This window comes from Mus musculus, chromosome 7 (assembly GCF_000001635.26).
Source record: "Mus musculus strain C57BL/6J chromosome 7, GRCm38.p6 C57BL/6J".
NCBI lineage: Eukaryota > Metazoa > Chordata > Mammalia > Rodentia > Muridae > Mus > Mus musculus.
This window is the reverse complement of record NC_000073.6, coordinates 80,291,580-80,319,230: the sequence shown is the minus strand read 5'-3', so window position 1 is coordinate 80,319,230 and position 27,651 is coordinate 80,291,580. Positions and strand designations below refer to the sequence as shown.

General features: G+C 44.0%; 2 protein-coding genes across 19 annotated transcripts in view; one reads left to right on the top strand and one right to left on the bottom strand.

The window, feature by feature from the left end:
* Nucleotides 1–24,640, top strand: part of Rccd1 (RCC1 domain containing 1) — a 30,097-nt gene extending 5,457 nt beyond the window's left edge. For 4 of the 8 annotated variants that reach the window (XM_006540929.3, XM_006540928.3, XM_006540926.3 and 1 more), the window contains 3 exons: nucleotides 205–372; nucleotides 1,749–1,778; nucleotides 2,181–3,618. In XM_006540929.3, coding sequence (XP_006540992.1) covers nucleotides 205–372; nucleotides 1,749–1,778; nucleotides 2,181–2,332 — 350 coding nt within the window. In that variant the 3' untranslated portion in view covers nucleotides 2,333–3,618. Of the gene's footprint in view, nucleotides 1–136; nucleotides 373–1,748; nucleotides 1,779–2,180; nucleotides 3,619–8,158; nucleotides 8,434–16,204; nucleotides 16,301–23,183; nucleotides 23,231–24,282 lie in introns of those variants that run through there. The other 4 variants (XR_882031.3, XM_017322294.2, NM_173445.4 and 1 more) reach the window with 4 other exon arrangements.
* Nucleotides 2,972–24,786, bottom strand: Prc1 (protein regulator of cytokinesis 1). 11 transcript variants are annotated; one of them, NM_001374624.1, is made up of 15 exons: nucleotides 24,640–24,755; nucleotides 18,798–18,930; nucleotides 18,072–18,194; nucleotides 14,637–14,870; nucleotides 14,380–14,550; nucleotides 13,164–13,313; nucleotides 12,709–12,856; nucleotides 11,536–11,672; nucleotides 9,743–9,838; nucleotides 8,344–8,490; nucleotides 8,051–8,161; nucleotides 6,904–7,014; nucleotides 6,023–6,199; nucleotides 5,663–5,704; nucleotides 2,972–4,117 (listed from the first exon to the last, which is right to left on the bottom strand). In NM_001374624.1, the coding sequence occupies exons 1-15, from the start codon at nucleotides 24,648–24,650 to the stop codon at nucleotides 4,046–4,048; spliced, it is 1,863 nt and encodes a 620-aa protein (NP_001361553.1). In that variant the 5' UTR covers nucleotides 24,651–24,755; the 3' UTR covers nucleotides 2,972–4,045. The 11 variants fall into 11 exon arrangements, with proteins under 11 accessions (NP_001361553.1, NP_001369318.1, NP_001369314.1 ...); NM_001382389.1 differs by having other exon boundaries at nucleotides 5,663–5,701; NM_001382385.1 differs by having other exon boundaries at nucleotides 6,100–6,199.
* Nucleotides 24,787–27,651: the final 2,865 nt, after the last annotated feature.

Sequence of the window (27,651 nt, the reverse complement as noted above, 5' to 3'; positions counted from 1 at the left end):
AGGATGTCCTTCCCTGCTCATTTACTGTGTGCTGGACACTGAGAATCATCCTGGGATTTTGGCCCTGCACAGCCTCTAGGACTGAGTGAGTAAGGCTTGGGCCCCAGCTCTGGAGCTAGAAAATGGTCTTTTATAGAGCTGGAAGTCAGTATGCGGACTGTTCACATGCCCCTGACTAGTAAACACACTGTAAGCCTTCTAAAGCCACAGAATTGAATGAAGATGGTCTCAAAGAGGAATTAGCTGTGGCTGATGCAGGAGCTCCTGCCCACTTCATAGCCATCCAGCCCTTCCCTGCTCTTCTGGATCTTCCCCTGGGCTCAGATGCAGTTATGGCCAGCTGCGGATCCCGACACACAGCTGTGGTGACACGTGAGTGGGGCTGGCGCAGGGTGGAGCAGCACTTAGCTGGGGACTGCAGCTTGCCATGCCTGCCCATTTTTAATTTTAGAAAGAGTCTCCATTTATACAGAATTATTTTGAAACTCCTGGACTGAAGCAGTTGTCAGGCTTTGGAGCAGCTGTGATTATAGACCCCATCATGTGCTGGGGATGAGTCCAGGGCCTCTACTGAGCTAAGCAAGCACATCACTACTATGTTTTCCTTCCTTCCTTCCTTTCTTTCTTGTTTTTGGGTTTTTTTTCTAGTCCGGGTTTCTTTGTACAGCCTTGGCTGTCCTAGAACTCACTCTGTAGACCAGGCTGGCCTGGAACTCAGAAATCTGCCTGTCTCTGCTTCCCAAGTGCTGGGATTAAAGGCGCGCACCACCACTGCCCAGCTTATTATTTTTTAAATCAACATGGAGGAACTATATATTTGATGGTTTGTTAAGGAAGCTGAATTTAGGGCTGGAGAGATGGCTCAGTGGTTAAGAGCTCCCGACTGCTCTTCCGAAGGTCCGGAGTTCAAATCCCAGCAACCACATGGTGGCTCACAACCATCTGCACAGCTACAGTGTACTCATATACATAAAAATTAATAAATCTTTTAAAAAATATATATATAATTAAAAAAAAAAAAGAAAAGTTTCATGCTGGGAAAGGTGGCACTCACCTCCAATACTAACCCTTGGAATGAGGCAGGAGACTGAAGCTTTGAGGTCTGAGAAACTGTACTGAGGTGTCTCAGCATTAGGAAGGGAGAGAACCATTGTAATAAAACAAAAAAGGGGGCTGGTGAGATGGCTCAGTGGTAAGAGCAATGACTGCTCTTTCAAAGGTCCTGTGTTCAAATCCCAGCAACCACATGGTGGCTCACAACCACCTGTAATGAGATCTGACTATATTTATAATAAATCAATCTTTGTGCCTGAGTGAGCAGGGCCAGCTGGAGTGAGGAGGTTGGATCAGAGCCAGCAGAGGTCCTAAATTCAATTCCCAACAACCAGATGGAGGCTCACAACTATCTGTACAGCTACAGTGTGTACTCATATACATAAAATAGTAAACAAATCTTTAAAAAACGAAAAAAAAAGGTTGACTCCACAGCTTTAGGCCAATATGTTCTTCTAAAAGGTGGTTGGTTAATCAGTTGTGGGCAGAAAACCTGTCCCACAGAGGGTGTGACTCCATGTATTGAGGCCAGTTGGTACCTAGAAAGTTCAGCTTTTTGATCCCTGGCATTTTACCAGCCCACATGTGATAGAGCATAATCCCAGCTTGCTGTCTGTGACTTGTGCCAGGCTGAGTGGTATCTTGCTGGGAGCAGAACAGTAGATGGCAGCTACTCACTGTCTCTTTGGTTGCAGGCACAGGAGAACTCTATACCTGGGGCTGGGGTAAGTAAAAAGTTTCCTGATCATTAAATCAAGGGGAAGGACCAGAGAAAATAGAACAGGTCATGACCAAGTTACACAAACTAGAGGGGCAGGGGTCGCAGCCTGAGCAATGGGAGGACTGAAAAAAAAACGCTCTCCCTTGGGTGGGAGAACAGATACACTTAGGAGGCCCAAGGGCAGACATGAGAGAAATAAGATGGCCAGGGTGAAGGAGCTGTTCTCATCTTGATGTAGGTAGCAGAGACTTCTCCGGGGACCCCACAGTTGGCTTGGGCTTAAGTTTTCAGAATCCACACAAGACCCATCAGGCTGTGTATAGCTCTCAAGGCAGTATGTGGGCTGGCATCTTTCTGAGGGGAAAGCAGCAAGGCCTAGAAGAGGAAGGGCTTCCTTTCATTCTAGGTAAATACGGACAGCTTGGCCACAAGGACAGCACCAGCTTGGATCGACCCTGCTGTGTGGAGTACTTTGTAGAAAGACAACTTGAAGTAAGGGCTGTGACATGTGGACCCTGGAATACCTATGTCTATGCAATGGAAAGAGACAAAAGCTGAACTATCCCTTAGTGGATCCCCACTTATGTGCCTGGGTGAGAAAGAACTCTGCTTCAACATGCTGTCCTAGGTGCATGGAAACCTAAGTTTTGAAACAAGGTTCACAGCGATCTCCTCTGCCTTCTAAGTGCTGGGATTAAAGGTGCATGATTTCAGAATAAGACAAAGCTTACAAGGCATGTATGAAAGAATTGAAGATATATATATCTTCAATTTATATTTATATATATATATATAAATAATAAATAAATAATAAATAATAAATAAATAATAATAAATAAATAAAAAATAATAAATAATAAATGTATAAATAATAATATAAATATAAATTGAAGATATATATATCTTCAATTTATATTTATATATATATATAAATATTTTTGTATGTAAATATATACATGTATATGTATATATATCTATATCTAATTTCTGGAGTAGTGCCAGGCCTTCCACGTGCACCAACAGCTTAGCTATACCCAGCCCAGAGGCTTTAATAGCTGCAAAATGAGAAAATATCCCCAAATGAAAAAGAGTAAATCCAAACTATTCTGAGACTCTTGAAACTTCTAAATCCTTTGCACTTCGCCTTTTAGTGAGTTTAATCTATAGATCAAAGCAACCATTGAAGACAAAACAGTGTAGTATTTAAAAGGTAACTATACACATTTTATTTTCATACATTTAAAAACAACATATATGTGTGTGAAGAGCAGACTGACAGGTTTTCAAGATCAGTCAGTGTGGGCAGAACTGGCACAGACAGACAGAATAAATATAGTGCTTTGGGGAAGAGTAGTGATGGGTTTGGAGAGCCTCATTGTGGACGTGATTACACAGATAACTTGTAGATGTGCAAAGTTGCTGACTCCATGACAGGAATGGCCCAGCCCACCAGACAGCCTCTCTATGTGGTTGTCATCTACAGGGAACAGACTGGGCCTAATGAGCACAGGGTTGGGAGACTGGAGAAAAACTCAACAGGTCAGACAAGCATGTGTGTTCACACATATACCTCAAGAAATTGCACTACAGAAATGACTGCTACTCTTTTTGGCAGCAGGTCAGGCCATCTCATACTGGAACTCAAGAAACCCTCACTGGGATAGTGCCAGCCAGGTACACGCCTCTGGGTGACATCAAAGCTTCCATAGCTACAGCATTAATCAAATGTCCGCGAACAAAAATATATATATTTTTAGATGTTACCAGAATTACTTCATGTCTTGTACCCCTGTATGCCAAAGCAGGCCACAATCGTTTTTTCATTTTCTAATATATAGTATTGAAATAAGTAGAATTAAAAAAAAAATTATTTCTGCACACCAGAAGAGGGCATCAGATCCCATTATAGATGGTTGTGAGCCACCATGTGGTTGCTGGGATTTGAACTCAGGACCTCTAGAAGAGCAGTCATAGTAGAATTACGGGGTAGAGAAAAAAAGTTAGCTACCAGATGTTAAAACTTGTACTTAACTATCATAACTAGCCTTTAAGGTCTCTCTTGAATCAAAAGCAAGTCTTTGTGACCTCAGTTCGCCCGGGACAGCTTCCTTCTGTCCTACTCACGTCTGAGTTAGGTGCAGTTAATAGAACCTGCCCAAGGTAGTTTCAAACATCTAAACTGATGGAAATGTATATGTCACTCCTTGTCTACGTATCCGTCAGTCCAGTCCAGGCACAGGAAGCCCCAGCTGCCTAACTGGACAAGGACTCTCAGGACTGGATGTTGGTTGAATTGAGGATTCGAGACGTAGCATCAGATCTGGAAGCCTTTGAAAGTTCTCGCTGTTGAGAAACAAGCACCATTAGTGAGTAGTCAGTCTACACCCCTCGCTTTACACGTGCTCGAGGAGCTTTAGCACAAAGCCGCCAGGGAAGTTCCTGAGTTCCCAGCACTGCTGTGCTAAGGAACCCTAGCACCATTCTGTCAGTCACAAGCACAAGCCTAGCACGTGTGCACATAGCCCATTCCCAGTCCAATCGTAAACTTCACCAAGAGAAACCCCTTACATTTCACATGGTAGTAGTTGTCTGGCCAAGAGAGCAACAAACTTCGGTGCTTTCTCACCCTGCTGGGGATAGAAGCCCAAAGCCTGGCACATGCTAGCAGCTTTGGTTTCTTGACCCCTTTGCATAACAAGGGTCAGGTGACTTATCTACCAATCCCTGGGGCTGAGGGCTTTGTAACCTGCTGGTGATTTGATCTCATGCTGGAGTACATGGTGGAAAGCAAAAGAGAGAAAGCGTGACTGGCCACTGAGAAGGACCTGTATTAGTAGACGTCAGCTGAGTGAGTGGCTTTAGTGCTACCCCATAGAGTTCGTCAACCATAGCTGATGGTATCAGAAGAAGCCCTGTAGGCTTAGCCATAGATGGATTGTAGCTACATTTAAGCCTCAAACAGGAAATGGGCTTTGAGCAGACAAAAAGAAAACTAGATCGGTCTGCTATTGAGCAATCAGCCAACTAGAGCTATGCCCCATTTCTTCTAATAAACACCACCACCTGTGTCATGGGAAGCCAGGCCAGAACATGAAGAATCCCATAGTGGCCAGGCTCGTCTATGTCCCCATGTCCTTCCCTCTGGCACCATGAGAGGAGGCAGTCTAAGTTTAACATGGTGCACCCTAAAAGGGGGGAGCAGCCCTCACCTCACTGGTAAGACACCGTGGGAAGACAGAAGAGATGGTTAAAAAAGAGGTCAGCAAACTCAGAGTAGGATAAATTGCAGGGAAAGAGCAGAGTGAAAAGGTGTTTTTAGTGTTCATACACATATTAGCAAGTCGCTGGCAGATATAAGTAGAAAATAAGCATAGGCCAGACAAATAGGGCAGTTCAGCCCCGAGGGTTAGTAAGGTATATACTCCAGGCAGTAATCAGCACACAGGCCAAGAGCCTCAGTATAAGCAGCACACAGCTGGGGTTCCCATCCCTATTGATGGGGCTGTACTCCTAGCACATTCTAGCCCTTTGAGACCACAACTGGGCATGGCGATGGGGCCGGGTATTTTTTCCTTTTCTAATTTGGTTTTGTAAATAGTTTAGAAAAATAATCTTTGCACAATCTTAGGTGGGGCTGAGAATCCAAATTCAAGCCTGAACACGTTACTGTACAAGCTAGCACGTCCGTCAGAAACAGAAACCACATACTTATTTTTGAACCCCAGAACAGGAATTCCTTTGTTGTTTTGTTCTTGTTTTGACTTTAAAAGGTTCTATGCTGATACAGCTGAGATTATGGGTTAGTGAAGTCCTGTGCCCAGATGGGAATGAAGCCAGCAGATGACAGATCAGTTTGGAAAGGGGATATGCAGGGGTTGCCATACAGACCTGAAGCCCAACAGTGGAGCTGTCAGAGAGGGACGGGTCCTTCTAAGAACAAAGAATTAAGACGATTGATTACCAAGAACTCCACCAAGAGAGCACCAGGGCAGTCATTAATTACGTTACCTCCTGCAGCCAAGGAATGATACCACAGAAAGATCCAGGTCAAATGTCTGGTTTCTGACATCCCCCCTTCCTGTACACCCCCTTAAGCCACCACCCACCCAACATGATCAAGGCATGAAAGGGATTCTCAGCCCTCAGGTCACTGTCCTGACTGAAGATCCTGGGTGCCCTTGTGAAGATACCCGCTCAGCCAACTGTGTGCTCCCCAGAGACTGGTAGATATCAGAAAAGGTGAATTACCGAAAACTCAGAATAGGTGCTGGCAACAGACTTAATGCTGCAGTTGTGCTGGAGGGGCGTCGAGCCAGGGTACCCACCGCTCAGGATGCTGCCATTGAGGTCCAAGTTCTCCTTGTTGGCCCTAAGCTGGGCAGCTCGAGGTGTTTTCTTTCCAGAACACAGAGAAGTGACAACTGACTGCAGAGAAGAGAGAACCATGTTATCTATCACCGTAGAATGCACTCACACAAGAAACCCTGACACTGCATTTGTATTGCTCGTAAGTCTATAAGCCTGTAGACACATGGCTTATATAATGATGCAGTTAAGCATGATGGTACACACCTTTAAGCCCAACAGAAGCAAGCTATCCAAGATCCTGGACATAACATAGTCCCAGGACACAGTGAGGCTCTGTCTCAAAGTGTATAGCAGAGCATCCACCCTAAAAGAAATTCCGTATTTGTGTATTTTTTCTTGTTTGCTTGTTTGTATTTGTGGCATGATCTCATGTAGCCAGGTGTATACCTATGCTAGATACATACCTATATAACCAGGGTTAAAAAGGGGTCCTATGCAAGGGAGAAGCTTAAAAAGTCCTGGTCTAGGGCTGGCGAGATGGCTCAGTGGTTAAGAAGGTCCAGAGTTCAAATCCCAGCAACCACATAACCATCCATAATGAGATCTGACATCCTCTTCTGATGCATCTGAAGACTGCTACAGTGTACTTAGATATAATAATAAATCTTTAAAAAAAAAAGTCCTGGTCTAATGATTATCTGGATCCAGCCTAATTCTCAGATTCTCAAGAATCACTAAGCCATGATCATAGAAACTAGACTGAGGAAGACCTTTGGGAACATTTTAGTAAACAGAAACGTGCTTGTATGGAATATACTAACCTTGCTGCCAGAAGGGGGTAGTCGAGACATAGGTGACCGGTACACTGATCCACCAAAGACAGGCCGAATGCTACTGTTGGGTGTAGCACTAGACATGGTGGTAGTGTTCATCTAAGAACAGATACATTGATGTGAGGTTAACATCATCCAACAACCCAGCTGTAGGCTGCACAAGGAAGCATGAAGTGTCCAGGAAATGCGCCTCCACAGTCATGTAGCTGTGTATAGTACCATACAGCTTTAAGGGAACTAAAAAATGTTTCAGAGCCACCTGATGGCACTATAAACTTACATAACTACTTATGGCAGCAGACATGTACCATTTGACCCAAACATTTACCCAGAGAAATGAAAACAAATATCCATATGAAGCCTTCCACAGTGTCTGGAAGTTTCATCAGTAACTAGAAACCGTTAAAGATTTCTCTCTCATATACATATCTAAAACTAGAACACTTGGCAGGTAACTGGACAACCAGATTATTATATATGCATAAAAGAGAATACTTCTCAATAAAGAGGAATGAATTAATACATTCTACAGCATAGATGAATCTCACGTGCTAAATGAAAGAAACCCTACAATATACTGCATGAGTCTATTTGTATAAAGCATTAGAAAATGCAAATCTGTTGTGACAGTAAATTCCTGATTGCATTCTCTCTCTCCTTAGACCCTAACGAACTGGCACTGAAAACCTTTTGGGGCCGTGGATATGTCCATTGTCTTTAGTGCAAGGATAGAGCCAGGGCCTTGTGTACATTCTACTTAACTTTTATAATAAATACTTAACACAGTGTGTGATGGTCCACACCTGTAATCCCAGCCAGCATCTAGAGGCATTTATTAGAAGCATGGAAGGGGTTCTTCACATAGTACTGTGGCTACCCGTTGCCACAGTACTATGAACTTCTGAAAACATTACTATATGAATGTTGCTTTTAGTAGCCACTGGGAATTTAATGCAAGGTCTTGAGAACTGGCACGTTGGTTATTCCTGACTCTCACCATAAGCTGCTACTCAACAGTCAAGTGTTTTCCCATTTCCTCTCACACTCAGCACAGCAGACAGAGGGCAAGAACAAGCAAAGAACTCTTAGCTTTCCTACTCCCGTGCCAACAGCAACAGCATGAAGATAGGTTTACCTTGCGTACTTTGCCAGACTTCTTGGGCGTCTGTCCTGGTCTTTTGCTAGGTGTCCGGGGAGTACTGCCATACAGCATCTCTGCCTCTGTCTGTTTCTTGTTCTTCAGTTGCTGTATGGACCAATGACAGCCCCATTAAGACAGCAGGACCAGAGACTCAGATAAAAATCTCTGCAGCCGGAGGTAGGAGGAGCTGTTGCAATCCGCCAGTTGTTCAGTGACCCTGGTCTCTGGCAGAGCTGCAGCTCCACTCTAATTGCTACCCCCTTTTCTTAATCGCTGTGCACACTTACCCTCTCCTGTTTGGCTCGCTCTTTCTCCAGCCGATGTAATTCCCACTGTTCTGTAACATACTCCATGAATTTCTGCCCATTCACCACAAATGCTGTTGAGTGCTCCTGTTCCCACTGTTCAATCCGTGCTTTCAACTCCTCTTCCAGCTGGTCCCCAAACAAGGACACATTATTTACTTCAAACAACATTGGCGTCAATCTCCCATGAACTAATTATCCTTAAGAAAGACTCCACCCCAGAGTGTCATCAGCCTTCTGATAGCTGGCTTACAGGTTGGAGCAAATGGAAATCAAAGACTAGGGAGTTCATTTAGACACATATTGATGACTAAAGTTGGAAACAGCACTGGGTGACTTATAAACAGAATTATGAAACCACACTATCAGGATTTCAATATAGAATCAACCTCTTTTTTTTTTTTTTTTTGGTTTTTTGAGTCAGGGTTTCTCTGTGTAGCCCTGGCTGTCCTGGAACTCACTTTGTAGACCAGGCTGGCCTCGAACTCAGAAATCCGCCTGCCTCTCTCTGCCTCCCGAGTGCTGGGATTAAAGGCGTGCACCACCACACCCGGTTAGAATCAACCTCTCTTAATTACCCAGAAAGGTGGGTAAGTTGACTTAAGATCTCAGTCCCCTCATCTCTACACATGGAAATATTAACTTGTAGGGATATTGGACAATGATGTGATTAAATGAGATGCCATGGACTAGGATCTGGCAGAAAGCCATTTAGTACTAATACAAAGCAGAGGACAACAGCAAAGTGCACAGTACTTTCATAAAAGCTTGCCTTTCAGCCTAGGCGCAGCAGTTACCCTAACTCACTGTGCAGTCTCAACAGGACCTACACTTCACTGCTATTATCTAGAGAGCCTTTTCAAATACGGTCTTTAGGTTAGGCCCGAATCTAATAGGATTGGCAGTAATTTAGGACAGAGACTCAGAGAAGACCACATGAAGACACAGGGACATCTTTAAGCCAAACAGACTCATTAAGAGAGCTAATCCAGGCTAGAGAGATGGCTCAGCAGTTAAGAGCACTGACTGCTCTGCCACAGGTCCTGAGTTCAATTCCCAGCAACCACATGGTGGCTCACAACCATCCGTAATGAAATCTGATGCACTTTTAGTGTATGTCTGAAGACAGCTGCAGTGTTCTCATATAAATAAAAAATAAATCAATCATAAAAAAAGAGAGGGAGAGACAACCTATCAAAGACGCCTTGAGTTCCGTTAAAACATAAATTTCTGTGGTCTTAAGCCAACTAATCCCTGGTACTTAGTTGTGGCAGCCTTAGCAAACTATGATACTCAGTTGCTACACTATAAGGCCCAATATATCCTGTCCTTCCTGTGTTTAGAAAGCACAAAGAATAGGGTATCTTACAACCAGAATTACCTTAGGGAGTGTTTTCTGGAGCTTTGCTCGTTCCTTTTCTTCTTTTAAAAGATTTCCCCCTCGGTTTGTAAATCGACCTGGATCTGAAGCTTTTCTCTGTGAAACACACACACTTATTAGAGCAAAGCCTTGCAGGCAGCATGGGAGCTGACTCGGGAACGCGCCTGCTGCATAAGCCTGGAGTTCAGATCAGAGCTGCATCACTCACATCAGTCAGAGCTGCCCGGGCCAGGCCTGTCTGTAACCCCACGCTCGGGTTGGGGCTTGAGGGCAATAAGACCCTAAGGCTTGATGGCCGGCCAGCCAGCCCGACTCATGCATGAACTCCAAATTAATCGAGAGATTTCAAGAGACAAGGTGGGAGCCAGCATTGGAGGCAGAGGCAGGCAGTTCTCTGTGAGTTTGAGGCCAGCCAGGTTTACAGTGAGTTCCAGGTCAGCCAGAAACCTTGTCTCAAAAGATAAAAGGTGGAGAATACTTGGAGAGAGCTGATACTAACCTCTATCTTGCACATGTACACATGTGCACCCACAGGCATGAACACAAACATCAAAACCAAAAACCTACTATAGACACCGATCACTTCTGCCAAGACTCCTCACCAGATAACTGTAATATGCTTTTACAAGTTGTGTATTCTTGTCTACTCAAAAGTTAGAAGCAGTAGTTTTCTATGCCACGGGCATTCCCTGCCATATATAAGGTTCAGGAAAACTAGCATTTCCTTAAAAACAATAAAACCATCCACACACGAGCATCACACCCTCTCATGCATGCCCATGACGTACTTGCCCACACCCACCCTCCTGGCGCTCCCTACGGCCAACATCCTTGCTCTGGCCTTTCTACTTGTGTTTTTGTGGAGGAGGTGACCTCTAACTAGGGCTTCTAACTAGGGCTGCTTACAGGATCATGGGTGAAGGGGATTTGTTTGTTTTTAGATAGGGTTTCTTTGTGCAGCCCTGGCTGTCCTATAGACCAGGCTGGCTTCTTCCTCTGCCTCCCCAGTGCTGGGATTAGAGGTGTGCACCACCACTGCACCAGTGTAGCATCTTTACCTATTAACGTCTGTCCACTTATACACAGCACATGTGCAAGCCTGGGTTAAATCCCCAGCACAGCCAGAAAATACAAAATGTCGGGGCGGGGATGGAGCTGAAGGACAAAACATGCAGAAGACTCCGATTTTTTTGTTTGTTTGTTTTGGTTTTTCGAGAGAGGGTTTCTCTGTGTAGCCCTGGCTGTCCTGGAACTCACTTTGTAGACCAGGCTGGCCTCGAACTCAGAAATCCCCTGCCTCTGCCTCCCAAGTGCTGGGATTAAAGGCATGCACCACCACTGCCAGGCTTTTGTTATTTTCTAATGCATCCATAGCAATGAGCACATAACATTATAAATTAGGTGTACTACTCAGAACTAGGGGCAGGTAATCAGTAGGCATGGCTGACATAATGCTAGATTGTACATCTTATAAAAAACTGCAGGGGGCACTAATCCCTTCCATTCCCTCTCTTAAACGTAGGTGTGTCAACTAGAAAACCTGCTTTAGACCTGTTTGTGACCGCTCTCTGCTTTCAACCAGAAGCAGGGATTGCCTGAGGCCTAGCTGTAAGCCTCAGTTTTTCTCACCTCAGAGTCTGACTTCTCTATTTGTAATGTTATTGGCTGAGGCTAGGCTAGAACTCAAAACAATTCCACAGCTTGCATCACAGATACGGGCAAACACACTTGGCATGAAAAGCACACGTTTCATGTTTCTCTCCAGAGCAACACAGCTAAAACAGGGATATTACCTCAAACTCTAGGAAAAGTTTCCAGCTCTCTTCCCACTTCTGGACGCCTTGGAACAGCTCCTTGTGAACGTCATAGTAGTTTCTTAACCGTACAATCTCGGCATCATGAAGATGGAGCAGGTTTTCTGTGTAGTCCTCTGGAACAGACATGTTCACTAGCTTTTTATTAAGTCCTCTCTCTACAGTTCTCAACCTCTGGGTCAGGACCCTTTTCACCAGGATCACATATCACACACATAACCTGCATATCAGATATTTACATTATGATTCTTAACAAAGTTACAGGTTTTATGTAGTAGCAACAAAGTAATTGTATAGCTGGGGTCACAACATGCAGAACTGCATTAAAGGGTCCCAACATTAAGAAGTGAGGACCAGCTGGGCGTGGTGGCGCACGCCTTTAATCCCAGCACTTGGGAGGCAGAGGCAGGTGCATTTCTGAGTTCAAGGCCAGCCTGGTCTAAAAAGTGAGTTCTAGGATAGCCAGGGCTATACAGAGAAACCCTGTCTCGAAAAACCAAAAAAAAAAAAAAAAAAAAAAAAAAGAAGTGAGGACCATTGCTCTAGTGTTTGGTATTCCAAGTAACTAACACTCCAGTGTGGAAAGTTTCCTCCCCTATAATAAATGACGTAGGAATATATAAAATAGTAAATCTTTCAGAAATCCCCTGCCTCTCCCTCGAGAGTGCTGGGATTAAAGGTGTGCGCCACCACGCCCGGCTATAATAAATCTTAAAACAAAAAGAAAAAAATTAAAAGCCAAGTTTGTCACAGTAGTTGGGATAGACAAAAATGCAGTCTAAAATGATGAACATTCTCCAAAATGTGTTGTCTCTTTATTCTGTTTTATGCTAAGCCGGGCGGCAGGAAACTGGGCTACATAAAATATCTAGACAGCTTTCTCTGACCAGCTTAAGATAGCTTGGAACTCCTTTCTTGACTCCCTGAAAGACTCCTCAAAGACTCAGGCATTTAGCTGTTATAATTCTCTTACTGCTCAAAATCTGTGCTTTAGTGTCCTTTTCTTATGGATCAAAAAATAAGTGAGGTAATATTTTAAGGCTAGGCTGTATCTACTCACAAGTGGAAATAAGAACTTCCTGGTGAGTGTCTCGGCTTGGAAAGGACCTGGGAGGGCAGCAGCCACATGAAGAGCATCACCTCTGTACTCACCAGAATAGTAAGGGGCAAAAGCCTGCCTCTGTTCCTGGCTATAAAAACACTGGTCCCAGAATTGAGCCAGCTCCACTCGGATTTTCTCAATCACTTGCTTTATGTTTTGCATTTTCAGTTCTTCTAACCGATCCACTTCTAATTTCAGCTGAAAGAAGACGACAAAGGATATATACATACATACATATACATATTACACACACACACACACACACACACACACACACACACCCATACTTCTATCTATTCCCTTGTTTGTCTATCCATGCTTAACAGCATGAACCTATAAATCAACAACATGCTTTATAACAACATCGTAAGAGTCAGAAATTTAGGAAATGTGCCAAAATAGAACATGTCTTTGCTGGCCCAAGAGATTAGCTAGTAAGGACATTAGACTAGACCCAGAAATGCTAAGAGAACACTATTTACCCATCATGCACTGGTTTTCTTACCGCATTCCTGATTTTGGTTTTTGATCCAGTCATAATTGCCTCCACAGGCTCTCTCTCTTCTTCAGGTATTTGTAACCTATCCCAGAGCTCTCGGATTTGAGTGCGGAGCCCCTCACATTCTGCTTCATTTTGTGATTTTTTCATTTCCAGCTGTGACAAGGGAAGCAATAGTTATATCAAAACAGCCAAGGCTGTCCAAGTCTCTCAGAGGAAAATGTCTGGACCCATGAGAAGAGAAAGCACTTTTATGAGATTCTTATATATTCATATTCAAATCTTCTCTATGTAGCACAGGCTGGCTTCCACTTTGACTCAGGTTCCTGAATGCTGGATTATGTTTAGGTATGTGCTATCATACTTTATATTCAATGCTAAGAGAGATGTTGTCATGCCATTTAAACATATGCTCTAAGGCTGTCACTGCCACAGGATATCAGCCCTAGAACAGGATTCAAAGTTTGGCTTGTTTTGATGTTGTTAAGATACGATCTCGTTATGTAGCCCTGGCTGGCTTGGAATTCAGAGATTCACCTGCCTCTGCCTACTGAGTGCTAGGTTTAAAGCTGTGTGTTCAAACTTTGAATTATTATTAAACATTAGGCTAATTCAAATGGCTAATACTATTTCAACTGAAATTTTAACTTTATATTCTAAGAATATTACATTTCTTATTCACACAATAGATAGCTTGGACTCTAAATAAATAAGTAAATAAGGCCAGCACTGTGGATAGGGCTCAGTGATACATTTGTCTAGGATTCATAAGACTGCAAGGTTTGAATTTAACCTCTACCACTAAAAAAGGGAAAATAGGCACGAGGGAGATAGCACAGTCAGTAAAGGGTTTGCCAGAACATGGTAAAAACCTGAGTGTGTGCATGCCTGGTAGAGCATGCTTGTAATCTTAGCCCTGGAGAAGTGAGACAGACCTCTACGGCTCACCAGCTGACAAGCCTAGCCGAGTAAGTGAGCACTAGTCCAATTGAGAACTTGTCTCAACAAGGTGTACAGCTCTAGTAGTGACATTGGCAGTTGACCTTTGACACATGTCTCTCATGTTTTCTTTCTCTCTCTCTCTCTCTCTCACACACACACACACACCCCATTCTTTGTGGTCACCTATTCTCTTAACCCACATTGTCCCCTTATAGCTGTCAGGATTTTTTAATTGACGAATACTACTGAGATGCTACAGCACAATTCGAGCAGACATTACCTGCTTCAGCAACTTCTGTAATGTTGCAATGTTCTCCAGTGATAAACAAAAAGCACTTTCATCTTCACACACCACATCTCTTTCAAAGCTTGTATCTGGAGAGTGTTCTAATTCTTCCATACACAATATGATTTGTTTCTTAATGTTGACAAATTCTTCACGCCTCGATTCCTTTAAAAAAGAAAAAGAAAAACAAATTCAAGACACCTAAAGGTCTATGAGGTTTCAGGGTAGAATAACAAACGCAGCCAGCATGCCTTTGTCTCCCTCAGCGTTGCCACACGCTGTCGGAATAGCTTCAGCTCTTCTAAGGTGGGGACAGAGGTGCTGTCCACATCACAGGGCGGCATACAGAGGATGTCACGGAGTTCTTGCTCCTGTTCCTGAAGTAGCTTCAGTTCCTGCTTTCTCTCCTTTTTCTGTTTTCTCATCAATTCTACTTGAGTGCGCAAATCTTTTTCTAGTTGCAAGATGGTTGTATCTTTTTCTTCCTGGAGGAGATTACATGATTTTACTTGTGAAGCACACTGGGAGAAACCATGAATGACAAATGTTTAAACTCACAAACAAAGCACTCCAAGCTGGGCACACCTTTAATCTTTGCCCTTGGGAGGTCGAGGCAGGGGGATCTCAGAGTTCAAGGCCAGCCTGGTCTTGACCTTGGAAGGGGGTCACCTAGGTTTTGTAGCAGGGCAAGGCTGTTCTCTCTCTTGAGTTGCACTATGTGGCCAAGAAAGTCCTCCAAGTCCCGATCCTCCTCGTCTCAGGTGCTGAGGTTACTGGCATGGGTCCTGTGCCCAACTCCCTTTTCCATTTTTTTTTAAACTATGGTAAAATACCCAATTATCACCCTATATACATACCGTCTTTACAAGTTGTAAGTGTACAGTGCAGTGGTCTACAACTTAGCAATAGATTTATTCCATGACTTTTCATCTTTACAGTGGGACAAAGGCAATATACACTCAGTACAATCTATATTTCAAGTACTAACGCAACCCCAGTTTTTCACTTTCAGTACAGTACTTACATTACACAAACTATCCCATACTTTTTCTTTCCTGAGATAATCTCACTGACCTTGAGCTTGGTATCTTCCTGCCTCAAGTCTCCACAGGCTGAGTTTACAGGCCTGCACTATCACACCAAGCAAAACTCATGTGTATGCTACCCGTTGACAGTATAACACAACATTGCCATCTCCACAGTTCACACCTGAGAGCGGGCCGTCAGGATGGCTTGGAGGGTACAAGCTTGCTGTCAAGACTGACAATCTGAGGCTCATCCCCAGAGCCCACAGGGTAAAAGGAAAGAAACAATTCCTGCAAGATGTCATATGCATATGTCATATGCAAGATGTCATATGCACACCTATAGTCCAGCACTTGAGAGGCAGAGGCAGGTGGATCGGAGTTCGAGGCCAGCCTGGTCTACAAAGTGAATTCAGCCAGGGCTGTATATACAAGGAAACCCTGTTTCAAAAAAGCCAAACCAATCAAAAACAAAACAAAACAAAACAAAACAAAAACAAAACAAAACAAAAAAAAAAAAACAACAAACCAACGCTCTCATAGCTCTCAGGTTTTAAGAACTTTACAATTTCTTTAAACTCAAATAGTTTTATCAACTTATTACTATTGTTTGAGTTAGTGGAGAGGTTGCCATGACATGCATATGACAGTGACAGGATAGCATTGTGGAGTTGATTCTTCTCATCCTTATGTGGTTCTGGGGACTGAACTCAGGCCATCAGACTTTGAGGTGACAATTATCCACTGACCCATCTTGATGACCTGATCTTTCTTTTCTTTTTGGCCAATACCAGAGATTAAATCTAGGACATCACGTATGCTGGTAACACCTCCTACCACTGAACTAAACCCACAGTGGTGTAGATAACAATTTTGCATCAATCCACAAGGTAAGATTTGTGTATGATGGTGCCGACTCTAGGCTCATGTGTTCTGTGCATGATTTGTACCGCAACCAAGTGTAAACTACAATCTTCCATATTTTAATTGTACAACTTTAAAAATGTATGGTGGCTTCATTGGATGTGGCCTAAGTGAAGAAGCAATTGCAAACACTGCTGTGCCGCCTTTCAGTCCCTGACCTCACTCACGAGCTCATTTCTTCTTGCAAAACTCAATTGTTCATTTGGCAAAAGGTCCTCGTTCACACTCCTACCCACTCCAGTCTCTCCACTGCCTGGCTCTAGGAATCTGACTGTTTTCAGTACCTGGGATCTTTTGTAAGAGGTTACAAGGACCAGAAAAAGCTTATTTTAGTTAGCTAGAGGATGGTTTATCTAGTTATTAACTGAAATACTTACATTAATAATCCTATGAATAGCACTTACCAATATCAACTTAGTAGATTTTTCTCTATTGCAGTGGATAAACAAAGGAAGGGTGAATACTAATTGTATGTCCTACAAATATAGTTTCATTTAGCACTTTTAAAAACTGCCATATATTTAGGGAAGATAGATGTACCAGTGTACACCCAACCTCTCATGTACCTGTTTTAACAGTTTAAAACAAAATTTAAAATTGAATTTAAAAACAAAAGGACTGAAGAGAAACTGTATGTAGTAAATCAATGCTAATCAATGATAATTTCAAGGAATGGCTCTAATGTCATGATCTGCTTGAATCCTTGCATGCCAGAGATGACTCATCCTCACCCTTAAAGGCAGTCTGACTGCCAGGCTTGCTCCATCTACAGACGCAGGTGCTCAGTTAGCCCTGTAACAGTAACCAGGACAGTCGTCACCACCTTTCAAAGCTCCCTCTGTGTCCCACCTCGCTATTCTGGTTGGTTCAGGGGTTTGCAGCTTTTGAGTATGAAAAGAACAAAGGGTTGGGCTTGGCCAGCCTCCCTTCCTTGGTTATCACTAGGTACCCTTGCCTCCTCTGTTCCCTGTCCCCCTGTCCAGTGGATGGGAGTGTCCACCTGTTTATGAACAAATGGATGTCATTTTGGGTGTCACTCACTAGACACTGTCCACTTTGCTTTTTTAAAAAAGATTTATGTATAAGAGTATTAGCTTTTCTCCTGCTCAAGTCTACACGTGCGCCTGATACCCACAGAGGCCAGAAGAGGGTGCTGGATCCCCTGGAACTGGAGTTCAGGGCAGCTGTAAGACACCACATGTGCTAGGAACTGAATCCAGCTGCTTTGCAAGAGCAGCAAGTGTTCCTACCTACTGAACCATTTCTCCAGCCCTCTTCCTTGTTTTTGTTTGTTTTCTTTTTGGAGACAAGGTCTTTTATTGGTTTTAAGCTCATGCATTTGGCTAGGCTGGCTAGCCAGTAAGCCCCAGAGATCAACCTCTGACTCCCCAGCACTGAGGTTATAAGCATATGCTACCATACCTGGCTTTTTTGCATAGATATGAGGATTGCATTGAGGTTCTCATGGCTGTGAGGGAAGGACTTTACCGATTAATCCATTTCTTCCATGTTCCCCCATCCCTTTCTTTCTCACAAACATCTGTGCCTCCATTTTCCTCAAAGTTAATTTAAAAACATTATCATGCTCTATAAAGCAGAAATACATGAAGGAGTCTTTGATAACCCGTGAGCTGCTTCACTTCAACACCTCTAGTCTGCCTAGCCCTACTCCTACAAGGAAGCTTTGGATTCGCAGTCCTAAGTTAAAACCAATCTCCCAAGCATGGTCTACCAGACCTGAAATGGCTTCACTTGTAGCTCACTGCACAGGGTACTCAGCTCCTTCTGACAGATGGATATGCTTTTGAGCAGCCTTTCCCTCAGGCTCTCCTCTTCAGCAATCATTCTATCCAGAAGATCCTACAAGTGAGAAAACACTTGGTAAAGCTTTGGAGCCAATGGAAATAAAACAAAACAAAACAACAACAAAAACAAAAACATATCAAAAAACCTGCAAAACTAACTAGCCTTAATATCAACACCCTCATAATTTCAAATTTTACAGAAAGGGCTTTAAATAAAATCAGGAAGAGCTGTGATATCTTAGTATAAATGACTAGCTATTATTTCCTCTTAGCATTTAGTTGTTATTGTGTGTGCTCATGATGTGGGTTGAGGACTATAAAGGCCACACAAAGAGTGTGCATCAATCCCCTTAGATCATACAGGGTCCTGGCAGTTGTAAAGGCCACACAAAGAGTGTGTATCAATCCCCTTAGATCATACAGGGTCCTGGCAGTTGTAAAGGCCACACAAAGAGTGTGTATCAATCCCCTTAGATCATACAGGGTCCTGGCAGTTGAGCTTAGGTCTTTAGCCTTACACCATGGAGTTGCAGCAGCGCCATTACCTACTAAGCCACCCCCTCCCAGACCCCCAAATACCACCAAATGTCAGTCTGCCTTTTATCTCAAATAGCATCCCTACTGTCCTCACTGCAGAGACCAGCAGGAACCGACTCACCTTTATATGCTTCTTTACAACCTCGGTTCTTTGTAGCCTCTGCTCCTCTGGAATCCCAATTAGTTCCCATATTTCCCGGAGGTGAGTTAGAGCTTTCTGCAGGCATGTGATAGACTCATCTGCTAGCACCTCACTGAAAATCAATAGAAAGCCATTTAACTTGTAAGAGCCAGCATCACTGCCTCATCACTGCCTGTTTTCAGGAACTAACCTGAGTCATTTCCCAGTGGCCTTGAGAGGAGGCATACTAGTTTAATCAATGCTTAGCCATTCTCTGCCTCCTAAATGCCACACTAGCACAGTTATTCCATTCACCTAACACCAATGACTTTGATCAACGACTCTAAGACTGAATTACAAATGCTGCTACAAAAGGAAAACCAGACAAAATATCAGTAAAATAAGCTAACATAAGAGCTTGCTGGTAAGGAGCTCCTGAAGACGACTGGCAGAGAGCTGGGCATGGTGGCTTGTGCCCTTAAAGCCTACACTTGAGAGGCTGAGCCTTAAGTCTAAGAACCTTTGGCCTCAGCCTGCAGAGTGCTGGGATTACAGATGCACCCCACAAGCCCAGCAGTGGTGGTGCCACACACCTTTAACCCAGTGCTCAGGAGGCAGAGGCGGGTGGATCTCTGTGAGGTCGAGGGCAGCCTGGTGTCAGCCCTGGAGGACAGCCAGGGCTACACAGAGAAACCCTGTCGTGAGCAACCAAAAATGAAACCAAGACAGACTGTTGCTAGAAAGAAGCAGCACTTAGTCATAGCATGGGAAATGGAGATGGCTTGTATGTCAACAGAATGGATCAGTACATTACAACAATGCAAAGGAACAAATTACATACAACATTGCTAAAGCTCAAAACATGCTAGACTGGCAAATGGCTCAACGTGTGAAGACTAACAACCTGGGTTGGATCCCTATCCATGAGACAAGGATGACCTTGAACCTTGGCCCCTTGGTTCTCCTTCCACCTGTGCCACCAACCTCAGCAGTATTTTATCTTTGAAAAGTTTTAATATCTATGCCAGGCAATAATGGCACATGCCTTACATCCCTGCATTAGGGGTGCAGAGGCAATCGGATCTCTGAATTTGAGGCCAATCTAGTCTACAGAACAAGTTCCAGGATAGCCAGGGCTACACAGAGAAGCCCCGTCTCAAAAAACAAACAAAAAAATTAATCCCCTTTATATAACATTTAAGAACAGAATGTTTCCTCCTTTTTCTTCGATACACCAAGGAAGGAAACAGACTATTTTGCTGCTAGAGAACTGGAGCTTGGAATAGATAGTCTATGCCACCTTTAACACGGGCCTTGGAATAACCCATTTAACCTGCTGCAGTAGTCCCACAAAAAGTGGGGCTGGAGGCATTTTGGTTACTGGTGTGTTTCAGAGAATTCAGTGATTTTAAGAAACAACAGTCTAGGGCTGGCGAGATGGCTCAGTGGTTAGGAGCACTGACTGCTCTGTTCAAATGTCCCCAATTCAAATCCCAGCAACCACATGGTGACTCACAACCACCCATAATGAGATCTGACTCACTTTTCTGGTGTGTCTGAGGACAGCAACAGTGTACTTATTTAAAATAAATAAATAAATCTTTCAACCGGAGCCAACAGGGATTGAGTGAGCGGGGTCCTAAAAACTCAATTGCCAACAACCACATGAAGGCTCACAACCATTTGTACAGCTACAGTGTACTCACATACATAAAATAAATAATAATAAAGTAAATCTATTTTAAAAAAAACAACAGTCTAGACCTCTGTTAGCTCCTCAAAAGCTCTTCCATGGCCACAAATAAACCTTAGTATAGTCACAGGCAAACAGTTCTCTCTAGTCATAAAACCCCAGTTGGTTGCCTGTGCTAGGAAAGTTTTTGCACAACAGTTGCCTATACAAGGTAGATAAGTATTAGCACCCAGCTATAATCGAGTGCTTAAAAACTTTTACTGGGCCAGGCGTAATGGCGCATGCCTTTAATCCCAGCATTCAGGAGGCAGAGACAGGTGGATTTCTGAGTTTGAGGCCAGCCTGGTTTACAAAGTGAATTCCAGGACAGCCAGGGCTATACAAAGAAACCCTGTCTCGGGGAAAAAAAAAAAGAAAAAAATAATTAATTTTAGGGCTGGAGAGATGGCTCAGTGGTTAAGAGCACTGACTGTTCTTCCAGAGGTCCTATGTTCAATTCCCAGCAACCACATGGTGGCTCACAACCATCTGCAATGGGGTCTGATGCGCTCTTCTGGTGTGCTTGAAGAGAGCAATGGTGTAGTCATATACATTAAATAAATAAATAAATAAATAAAGGGAAAAAAAGAAAGAATTAAATTCAGAATTGGGTGTGTTGGCACACACCTTTAATGCCAAGCATTCTAGAGGCAGAGGCAGTCTGATCTCTGTAAATTCAAAGCCACAGAGCCAATTCAAGGACAGCCAAGGAGGGACACAGGGACACAGAGACTCACAGACACACCTGTCTAGAAACAAACCCAGTGCATACTCCTCTTCCAGAGGGTTGGAGTTCAGTTCGCAGCACCTATATCATCACAACCATCTGTAACTGCCATGGAATGGAGGACCTCTGACCTCTGTTGGTGACTGAACCACACATTAACATACATGTAATTACAAGTGAAATCCTTGACTGTTTAGTGAGTTGGAGGCCAGCCTAGGCAACCTGGAACCCTTTCTTAATAAAACGCAAAATTCAGGTACCGAGTTTTGAGTGCCCATCCTTTCACTTCTCTTGGATAAATCCCAGCAGTGGGACTGTAGGGCTGTATGGTAACAGACAGTACACCAGTGTTGCTCCATCATCTTTATTCCACAAGCAGTATATGGCGTTGTGTTCCTCACCAATTTGTTCTTTCGTTTCCCTCCACAGTCCCCCTCTGTGTAGCCCTGGCTGCTCTGGAATTTGCCCTGAAGATCAGGTGGTCTGGATCTCCGAGATCCACCTGCCTCTGCCTCTGCCTCCTCCTCCCAGGTGCTGGGATTTAAAGGTGCCTGCCACAGGTGCCTGGACCACCAATGCCTGGCTGTTTTCTGTCATTGTGGCCATCCTGGTGGCTATGAAGTAGTATCTGTGATTCTGACTTACATTTCGATGACTAATGCTGAACAATCAGCCATTTATAGATTTCATTTGGAGAGATGTGGGCTCAAATTCTTTTCCCATTGCACACTCCCCCCCCCCCAAACAGCATCTGAAAGTGAGGAGCACAGGGAATCAGAGCCAGTCCTTTCACTCGGCTGCTTTATTTTTGAGACAGGAGCTCACCAATGTGGCTCTGGCTGGCGTGGAACTCAGAGAGCCACTTGTACAGGGGTTAGAGGTATGTGCCACTATGCCCTGTCCTTCCCATTTAATGAATAACTGTGAATGAGGGACAAATGAAGAGGATGGAGCTGGAGAGGAGATGGCTCAGACGTTAAGAGCACTGGCTGCTCTCCCAGAGGACTTGAGTTTAATTCTTTTTCTCATAAAGGAAAACAATTTTTTTTTTGTTTTTTGGTTTTTTTGTTTTTCGAGACAGGGTTTCTCTGTGTAGCCCTGGCTATCCTGGAACTCACTTTGTAGACCAGGCTGGCCTCAAACTCAGAAATACGACTGCCTCTGCCTTCCGAGTGCTAGGATTAAAGGCGTGCGCTACCACGCCCAGGTAAAGGAAAATAATTAATTGAGCTGGCTTAGTGCTTCCCCCATCCCAGCCCTCCAAAAAGGAACCACATATAGTGGTGTACTCCTTTAATCCCCACACTCAGAAGTACTCAGAAGGCAGGGGCAGCTGCATCTCTGGGGTTGAGGCCAGCCTGGCCTACACAGGGAGTTCCAGGGCAGCCAGAGCTGTGTACAGACCCTGTTTTAAAAGCACCCTACCCTAATAAATAAAATAAAGAAATCTTTTTAAAATACAACATTGAGACATAAATTCAAGGATCTCAAATCCGACTGAAACCAAGACAAGGGATTGGTGTGGCCTTCCTGCAATCTCAACAAGTGTGTCTCAGAAGTTTTTTAAAAAGCAGAAAATAGCCAGGCATGGTGGCGTATGCCTTTAATCCCAGCACTTGGGAGGCAGAGGCAGGTGGATTTCTGTTTGAGGCCAGCCTGGTCTACAAAATGAGTTCCAAGACAGCCAGGGCTACACAGAGAAACCCTGTCTCGAAAAACAAAACAAAAAACAAAACAAAAGCAGAAAATACTTGGACAAGCCATACTGGAAGACTTTATTTTCTTGGGGGAGGGGCGTGGTCTCTTATAAGCTGCTCTGGCCTTGAACCTCCCACCTCTACCTCCCAAGACAGTGGGGGGGATAGATGTGCCCCTCACCCAGCTGTCTGGCTTTCCTATTTTGAAATAGGATCTCTTTATATTGCAGATGTCTGGAACTCCCTGTCTTGAACTCCTGAGATCTGTAGATTACAGGTGAGGGTAATCATATCCAAATATACTCTGAATACAAATTTCTATTCAGTGTAAGTTAGGATTTTACTAGTCTTCATAATGCACCATTAACCCCAGAAGGGCTTAATGAATAACGTCATTCAGATGGGAATATCTGAAATCCTTAGCCTTGTACTCAATTTCTTTTCACAATACTACTTGTCAGTTGTTTTCATTCTATTCCCAGACTCTTGAGGCCAAGTATCTGGGGGTAAAAAAAATGATCAAAATCTATAATCACAAAACCAAGATTCTTAGAAATTACAAAGCCTTGTCACCCAACTCGTTGCAGAAAATTATTTTATAAATTCGAAAACGGCATTCAGCCTTTTACTCAAAGAGTCAGTTCTGATTGGATTTCCAATCGGGCACTCCCAAGCAGTGCCCGGGAATTTTCTTTTTAATAGAGGATTCTTTTTATTTATTTTCATAGGTGCGTCGGTGTTTTTCCTAGATGTATGTCTGTATGTGAGGGTGTCAAAAATCACCTGGAACTGGAGTTAAAGACAGTTGTGAGCTGCCTTGTGAGTGCTGGGAAATTGAACCCACCTCCTCTGGGAGAGCAATCAGTGCTTTTAGCCGCTAAACCATCTCTCTAACCCCGCCTGGGAATCTTAAAACGACCGGAAAAGAATTCGAATTTGTTAACTTGCAAGGAAATAAAGCCTTTCTTTCTTTCTTTCTTTTTTTTTTTTTTTTTTTTTTTTTTTTTTTTTTTTTTGTGACAGGGTTTCTCTGTGTAACCCTGGCTGTCCTGGAACTCACTCTGTAGCCCTGGCTATCCTCGAACTCAGAAATCCGCCTGCCTCCGCCTCCCAAGTGGTGGGATTAAAGGCGTGTGCCACCACTGGCCGGCTCAAGCCGTCTTCCTAACTCAAGTAAAAACGCGGAACTGTAAGACACGAAGAAAAAACGATACATTTAAAACTTTAAGGTTAAAAAAACTTCAGGGCTTTTTGTACTGTCTCACTCCGTAGCCCAGGTTAGTCTTAAACTACATCTCCTAGGCTAAACTCGAATCGATTTTGTTCTAGCCTCCCGAGCAATGCGATTACAGACTATACTCAAGAGATGAGAAGCCCACACCATTACATGCTCAGCGTTTACACAGAGAAGAGGCCGAGTAGCCGCGACTTGCGGCGGCACCTGAGCTCGGCCGCCAGCTACGCCAGGCCTGAGACAAACCCACCCCGGCCTCGAGGAAGCGTGTCAACCCCGCGCTGTCCCCGCTGCTCGCCCCGCTAGTGGCCTCGGGCACAGATGCCCTCCGGAGCCGGCTTCGAGCGCCCCAGCCACAGACATCGGTGCCTGAAGACCGGCGAACCCAGCTTGTCGAACCTGGTACCAGACCCGCACCTCAGTAATGGGTCCCGCCCCTAAGAGACCCGCACCTTCTCCTCATGGTGGACGCTCCAAGCTGTCCAGAATCGAGACCCTCCACTTGCCACGCGCGGGACGGAGAACGGTAACCAGCCGCAGCAGACTTCACCCGGAGTCCGTCTCCACTCTCGAGCCGTTGGACCCCGCGGAATTCAAACCGAGCCAGAGGCGGTGCCAAATGACAATTGGTTACCGCGTCCGCCACTCACGGAGCCCCGCCCTCGTCCCGCCCCTCCTGCGAAGGGCTGCTGCCTAGGCCTGGGATACAGAGACCGCCTAGGGCGTGGGAAGCGCTTGCACGGGGAGCGTGCGGGCCTCAATATGCGCATGCGTGCACCTATGCCCGCCTCAAGGGTGGGGTGTAGGGGTGTGGCCGATGATGTCACCGGTACCCACTGAGTTGCTGCCGTTGGGTTTCAAATTTTTGTGCTTCCTGAGAAGTATTGGGTAGACTGCCAGAACAGCTCGACTTCTTGCTACTCTCCAATGTCCCAAGAGGAGCAGGGACTAGCAGGAAAGCTTAGAAGGAAAAAAAAACCAGGCTCTTGGTCCTGGTACCTTAGTGGACAAGTTTATCGCATTTAATCATTAGAACACACCTGTTAATAATGATCATCACTATCCTGAAGAAAAAGATTTGAGTAGCTTTTCCAGAACGTAGGCGGCAGAGACAGGACAGGGAAATAGTTTGGGCTACAGGAAAAAACTGACTTGCCCAATTTAGCTGTGAGCAAATGGTGATTTGGGCTTTGTTTTTCTTGCACATTATAAGATTTAGGTAAATCAGGAAAACTCCACAATTTGAACATGACATCAAAGTATTTGTGTAGCCGGGCGTGGTGGCGCACGCCTTTAATACCAGCACTTGGGAGGCAGAGGCAGGCGGATTTCTGAGTTCGAGGCCAGCCTGGTCCGCAAAGTGAGTTCCAGGACAGCCAGGGCTACACAGAGAAACCCTGTCTCGAAAAACCAAAACAAACAAACAAACAAACAAAAAACAAAAACAAAAAACAACCAAAGTATTTGTGTGTCCTTTTCTTCCCACTGACCCATAGCATCTGTATCCCATTTTCAATGATTTACTATTACCTAATACACTGCTATGGGAGTATCTCCTTTGCTACTCAGACTAAAATTTGTAATAAAGCTGAGATGAATTTCTTTTTTGCTACCTCCTCCAAAATGATTTGTAGAAGTGTAATTATTGAATTCTCCTTTGCGAAGAGGTACTTATTAACCTATCTTCTGCACCAAACTTTACCTGGAGTATCCTTGTTACCCACAGCACTGGTGATTAGCAATGCGCTTTTAAACCACTAGCTTCCATCTATAGGCCCAAAATAAAACAAAATCTAGTTTATACTGAATTATAACTAAAATTGTCTGCTTTTCTGTATTGGTCAACTGTACCATCTATAAGAGTCTCATTATTTGCTTCTCTTTTTTATGATAAATACATTTATTAAATTTGTGTGTGTATATGGGGTGGTCATGTGTGGAGAATAGAGGGCAACTTAAAAGATTCAGTTTTCTCCTCCCACTGCATGGGTCTAGGAAGTAGAATCCAAAGCTGTGATTCTCAAAATGTGGGTCTTGAGCCCTTTGGGGGGGGGGGGGTGTCAAATAGCCCTATCACAGGAGTAGAATAGCAGACATCCTACATAACAGATATTTGATTCATAACAGTAGTAAAATTACAACTATAAAGATATTTGTTTATTTGCCTGTTTATTTGTTGAGTGCTAGGGTTATCACACCCTAGCAAGCCAAGCGCTATCACACCCTGACACACCTGTTTTTTCTGAGACAAGGTGTCATTCTGTACACCAGGATGGCATGAAACTCATTGCATAGCCCAAGCTGGTCTTGAACTTGTCAGTCATCTTCCTGCCTCAGCCTCCCATGTGCTGGGATTATAGAAAGTCATTGAGTTTGTCATCAGAAAGATTTTTTTCTTACTTTTAGAAAACAAAACATAATATTTTATTTACTAGGCACAGTAATAGAAACCTGTAATTACAACATGTGAGAGGCAGGAGGATCATGATAACTTCGAGTCCAGCCTGGTTTACATAAGTCTAGGCTAGCCAGTGATCATGTCTCAAAAAAGGAACAAGTAAACCTGTCTGTTTAAGTTAGAGCAGTAACACATTTATCTTCTGGAAGTGTACTGGAGCACAGAACCTTAGGATGGGAAGGCGTGTGTGCACCACTGTGGGCCACTGCAGCCTTCCTCCTCCTATACACGGGAGGTTAGTGACTCCCTCCAGGGAAAACGGAGTAGGCCCAGGATCGTTGAACTATTTTAATCTTATCCCTGTCTAGTTTACGTAAGAATGAGACCCAGCTATGGTTATTTTATTTGACTATGACAGTTACTGGCAGTCACCCCTAATCTACTTTTCTAACTGCTAGCCTCACTACCTCCCCAGTGGTGTATCCCAGACACTTGCCGCTTCTCCTGGCCTTGTGCTCATGGTCCATCTTCCCTCACAGTGGCTTCCTCCTCCCTCTGTCTCCTTTCTTTCTCCTTTGTTGCAACTTCCAACCATGTAACTCAAAACCCACCTATCTCTAATCCTTCCAGTAATTAGCTGTTCCATTTTATTTAACCAATAGTTTTAAATTAAGGAGCAAGGTTTGTACAACAAAGGTTGATAAATGTGAGAACTCACTCCTGGTACAAAATTTAACATTACAATATGTAGCAACAGACCAAACCTCCTCCAAGAGTAAACAATGAAAGTCCAGGTCATGAAGCACATGAAGCCCCCAGGAAAGTCTCACTATGTAAAAAAGGAGATTGTATGTCTAGGACTACAAAGATATTGCATTTGAGAACAGAGGTGCCCAGCAGTGGTTTAAAAACCACTTTAATCCCAGCACTCAGGAGGCAGAGGCAGGCAGTTTCTGAGTCCAAGGCCAGCCTACTCTACAGAGGAAGTTCCAGGACAGTCAGGGCTATACAGAGAAACCCTGTCTTGAAAACAAACAAACAAACAAACAAACAAAAAACAAAGAGA

Excerpts from the sequence above, each read along its gene's own strand:
- Prc1 (XM_006540855.4), bottom strand. Across the intron at positions 8,491-9,742 it reads TCCAGAAAACACTCCCTAAG|CTGGAAGAGGAGTTGAAAGC; the intron begins GTAATTCTGGTT and ends TTTGGGGACCAG. Across the intron at positions 6,200-6,903 it reads TACCCCCTTCTGGCAGCAAG|TCAGTTGTCACTTCTCTGTG; the intron begins GTTAGTATATTC and ends TCTTCTCTGCAG.